This window comes from Oratosquilla oratoria, chromosome 21 (assembly GCF_046742065.1).
Source record: "Oratosquilla oratoria isolate Oo_2021 chromosome 21, ASM4674206v1, whole genome shotgun sequence".
NCBI classification, from domain to species: domain Eukaryota; kingdom Metazoa; phylum Arthropoda; class Malacostraca; order Stomatopoda; family Squillidae; genus Oratosquilla; species Oratosquilla oratoria.
In genome coordinates this window covers 20,456,015-20,461,014 of record NC_134797.1, presented here as the reverse complement: position 1 = coordinate 20,461,014, position 5,000 = coordinate 20,456,015, and the positions used below count along the sequence as shown (strand labels likewise).

The window sequence follows — 5,000 nt, the reverse complement described above, 5'->3', positions numbered from 1 at the left end:
CTCTCACTCGAAATGGTACAACCAAACTCTTCTACAACAAGTTGAAGGAAGCACACCGTCATCACCAACAACAGAAACCACCTCGACAAGACACACACAACCGCGGCCAGGCAAAGGGGCGAGGCGCGGATCGAGCACAACTCTCTCTCACCTTTTGGTAAGTGAAGGGGTGGGCCAGCGCGAGCCACCTCTCGACGGCCATGACGAAGGCGATGCAGCCCGAGCCGAGGCCGAACGCCCGCCACAGGACCCTGAAGGCGCAGAACCAGCGGCTGTTGGCCACGGGGAGGTACAGGTGCATGTACATCTGCACAAAGGACCCCACCAGCGCCACCAGGTCGTTCCAGGCCAGGCAACGCAGCAGCAGCGTCTGTGGGCGATTCAGGAAGGGAAGCAACAATAGAAATAGTAGCAGTGGTAGTGGTGGTAGTAGCAGTAGTGGTAGTAGTAGAAGTAGTAGTGGCAAAAGTAGTAGTAGGGGCAATAGTAGTAGTAGTAGTAGTAGTAGTAGTAGTAGTAGTAGTAGTAGTAGTAGTAGTAGTAGTAGTAGTAGCAGTAACAGTAGTAGTAACAGTAGTAGTAGCAGCAGTAGTAGTAGCAGCAGTAGTAGTAGCAGCAGCAGTAGTAGTAGCAGCAGCAGTAGTGGTAGTAGCAGTAGTGGTAGTAGCAGTAGGGGTAATCGTATTAGTAGTAGATATAATAGTAACTTGAAAATCTAGTTAACCCCGAAGCCAGATGGGCATCTCCCTGCCCCACCGTCTCCCGACTCCTCTGCAGTGCAGGTATGTACGTCAGGAAGTAGAACTATACGCCGTATGTGGTGACGACAAGAAAATCTCTTGCATCTAACGGAGCTTTCCCTTTGAACATCTCGTTCCGTTTGACTCTCCTCCTCTTCCTCCTCCTTGTCCTCCTCTTCTTCCTCCTCCTCCTCCTCCTCTTCCTCTTCCTCTTCCTCCTCCCCCTCCTACCTCCTCTTTCAACGCCGTTTCATTCGGACAACTCCCCTCACCTGCTTCTTGTAGCGCATGGTTTCGTTCTTGGTGATGATGTAGAGGGCCACCGTGTTGCCCGTGATCCCGAAGACGTAGCAGCAGGTGACCAGGAACTGAACTTTGACCGGCAGGTGGCGGACCACACTGGAAGAGGGGCCGGCGCCCTCGGCCGTTCCGTTGCTCATGGCCGCTGCCGCCGCCGCAGCCGCCGCCGCCGCCAGGACAGTCGTGTTCGTCACGAAGGGGTCTACGACGAAACCAGAATCAAACACAGGAAACGAATAAACTGATAAATGGAAAGAATATATGTAAATAACAGATTTAGAGAGTAATCGCTGTGACTTGAACCGAAAGGCCCCTCAGGAATGACATAAAACGTGACAACATGTAAAACCTTCTGTAGACAACTCTATGAAGAAGACCAAAGTGGTCGTAACATAAGAGTGAAATCTATTCCGAAAACATCTTCGTTTTAATTCCACCACCCAAACTCTCAAAGAACAGTTTCTTTGCTTAATAAACTTGCCATACAAACACACAAAGATTTCGTAAAAGATGTTTCTGTAATCAATATCACTGTTGTTTTGGAGTCGAGCCTTTAGGTGATTCGTGAGTATTACTTAAGTATTCGTGACTTGGATTTTGTATTAAAGTATGATTACCTAGTTCTGACGCCAGCCTCCCGGTTCTTTGTCCTCACAGCACTCTGGAAAGGCGCAGAGTGCGGGGTGATCTAATAGAAATGTTTAAGTGGGTCAAAGACTTTAACAAGGGTGACGCAAACAGGGTCATCATATTAAGACAACGGGGCAGGACTCGCAGTAATGGATTTATATTGGACAAATCTAAATTCAAGAAGGAAACAGACAAGAACTGGTTTACTAGTAGGGTGGTCAACGAATGGAACAGACTTAGTAACCATGTAGTGAGAGATAAAACTATCGGTTGTTTTAAGAAACGATTAGACAACTTTATGGATGGAGATGACATGTGGTCATGGACGTGGAACTGTCTAGAGTAGGTCTTATGGTCTCTTGCAGTCTCCTTCATTCTTATGTTCTATGTTCTTTTGTCCTTAACCTTCCCGATCAACCGCGCCTTCCACTGATTAACCGTAGGAAGTGCTTTTGGTCGAGACGCGAGAAGCACTACATTTGTCGCCAACTGTGGACCACAGTGACAAAGCAAACTGACCTTCAAGTCCATGACGAGGTCTGATACGGAAGGAGAAGATGATAAAGTCAACCAACTCGCAAATAACCAAATGAGACGAGCAAACAAAATAACACACTGTACAGCCTGTTGCCGAGGTGTTTAACCAAGAGAATTCTAAAACTTCTAAACGCGCTATGTTCGGTCGTTTCGTTGAGAAGTTTATGCCATTCTTTGACTACCCTCTCGCTCTTTCTCTCCTTTATTCTTTCTCTTATGGAATTTATTCAAATATATATTTGTTAACAATAATGAATTTGATGCCATTGACAGCGCCAGCTTAATACCACATATAGAAAGGTCTGCCTTAAGCCGAGGTCACCGAGCGGCAATGCCCGGTGACCTTTTCTTGACCTTGACCTAAGCCTAACCCAAGACGTCATTGCTTGCCCATCGTCGGAGCCGGTTGGAGAATCTGGCGACGGACACGCTAAAACCGCGGAGGAAAGCAGGAAGGAAATTATAATTCCGTTGAATACCATATCGAGATACGTAACAGGACTAGTGAGTGAATTTTGACGGTCATGCGTCTTAGATTCAAGATGGATGAAAAACAAACACCAGGAAACTAGACCCATAAGTCTAAGTTTAACCATACGAAGGCCAATGAAAATAGTGACACGTTATGCCATCGAATGCCACTTGGAAGGCGGATGTCTGATAAACGACGACAGTCAGGGCGACTTCAGACGTAAGCACGCATGCGCGACTGACATTTTGATACTGACCCACACACGATGTAAGACGACAGAGGTTATCTAATGAGGTTCAGTGAATAATCGTAAACCTGTTTTCTGCGCAGGCGTCGACAAGTACGCTCTGTCTTTCTTTCCACTGGGAGGTCCTAGAAGTCTCTTCTCCCGTCCCCAACCGACACTTTTCCACCCACCAACAACTTAGACTCGTTAAAAAAGAAAGAAAAAAAAAAAAAAGGACCAACAAGACATTTCTCCCCCGCAACACCATATCACTTCGAACAAAAATGATCTTTGTTTTTTCTTCTTCCCGATGTGGTACCCTGCTGATGTTTTATCTTTATTGTCAATTGTCTTACAACTCTTTGAAACTACACACAAACACGTGCGCACACACACATAATATTATATATATACATATATATATATGTGTGTGTGTGTGTGTGTGTGTGTGTGTGTGTGTGTGTGTGTGTGTGTGTGTGTGTGTGTGTGTGTGTGTGTGTGCGTGTGTGTGTGTATGCAAAATTACACACAGGAGAACAGAAAATTGAAGATGTTTTCGTATGACTACATCGTCAGGCATATTACATAGGGCAAGGTTGTTAGAAGGGTCAAGTGTGAATCAAGAAGGAACGTGGAAAGCAGAAAGCAAAATAGAGGTCCACTCACACACACATTATATATACATATATATATATATATATATATATATATATATATATATATATATATATACACACACACACACACACACACACACATCCGTAACGCTCATAAATCATCTTATCATTATATTTCTGACTCAAAAGAAGCAGATCACATATCACATTTCAGAATTAATGACGCCTTTAAAAGTTCAGTTATCACCAACGAAGTATAAAATCATTAGTCCGTCCACATTTGGAAGATCCTCTTTACGCAGAGGCCCCCTAAACCCCATTTGAGGGACACACTGGAAAGGACGCAGAGACGAGCTACAAAACGGATACCAACTATTAGAAAGAAAAATATAGTGTGTGTGTGTGTGTGTGTGTGTGTGTGTGTGTGTGTGTGTGTGTGTGTGTGTGTGTGTGTGTGTGTGTGTGTGTGTGTGTGTGTGTGTGTGTGTGTGTGTGTGTGTGTCTGTTTCGTAAGCATTCTCTATTTTTCACATCTTCTGAACAGCCTAAACACTCTCCTTTATTGCTTTCCCCATGGTTGTTCCAACCTATTTTTCTTTTACCGTGTTTACCGGTGGCGTAATCTGAAGCGTCCTAGCCCCACATCTTCCTATTTGCGGGTTCGAATCCCGCACTCCGATTCCTAGTAGCGACTGTTCCCTAACCCCAACAGACCAAATAGCACGTGGGGCAAAGGTGACGCCTTCGGCCGCAGCAGCTACGTGCTCCTCCTCTCACTTTTGTTTTGTTCTTTGTCCCCTTTGACGCCCTCGAGGTTCGAACTTGTTGCCGCTAGGCCTCCTGAGGAGACCAGGGACGTACCTTGGTCGGTCTGCATCTCCATGGCAGATTCTTGGACGAAGGAGGGGACTGCCGAGCTGAGAAGGCTCTCGAGGGTGCTCATCGGGGGCGACCTCTGGGCGCTCCCCCCGGGGTCCATGTCCCGTAGTGGCAGCAACGCCGCCGCCGCCGCCTCTTCCCCTTCCTCCTCACTGTTTCCACTCAGAGGAATGTAGGGATGGTTTCGCATGGAGATCTTCTTCTGTGGAAGCTGATGAAGGAGATTGATAAATGGGTAAATTAATGCGTGAACATATGGAAATGAATATGTGCATATATATAGATACAAATTAATTATTGAAGGAATAGACAGCAACAAAAGTAATAGATGTGTATTGAATAGTTGCATGAATAGATATGTAAACAAATGAGAAAATGAATAAACACAGTTAGCCCCAACCAAGAAGTTGTGCATAAATATGCATGAGTGGGCGACCTTGTTTGTGTGTTTATTTACCTAATTGTAAAACACAAGATAAAAATTGTGTTCACGCGTAGGCACAGTCTCTGTGCCTCCGTAGGTTTATCTTTGCTTACGTTGTCTGAATATCATTTCCTCTTCAACGTTGTTCCAAGAATTAATATACCCACGAGAAATG

At 45.4% G+C, this 5,000-nt stretch overlaps 2 protein-coding genes across 2 annotated transcripts in view; both read right to left on the bottom strand.

Annotated features, from left to right (window-relative positions):
* The window catches only part of LOC143036756 (prostaglandin E2 receptor EP3 subtype), a 21,963-nt gene extending 20,738 nt beyond the window's left edge, over window positions 1-1,225 (bottom strand). Inside the window, exons 1-2 of the mRNA XM_076204458.1 lie at window positions 1,013-1,225; window positions 152-370 (exon numbers count right to left, since the gene is read on the bottom strand). Coding sequence (XP_076060573.1) covers window positions 152-370; window positions 1,013-1,180 — 387 coding nt within the window. The 5' untranslated portion in view covers window positions 1,181-1,225. The remainder of the gene's footprint in view (window positions 1-151; window positions 371-1,012) is intronic.
* A 2,562-nt stretch (window positions 1,226-3,787) lies between these two features.
* Window positions 3,788-5,000, bottom strand: part of LOC143037030 (uncharacterized) — a 73,218-nt gene continuing 72,005 nt past the window's right edge. The window contains exons 2-3 of the mRNA XM_076205135.1: window positions 4,300-4,612; window positions 3,788-3,876 (exon numbers count right to left, since the gene is read on the bottom strand). Of these exons, the coding sequence (XP_076061250.1) occupies window positions 3,788-3,876; window positions 4,300-4,591 (381 nt within the window). The 5' untranslated portion in view covers window positions 4,592-4,612. The remainder of the gene's footprint in view (window positions 3,877-4,299; window positions 4,613-5,000) is intronic.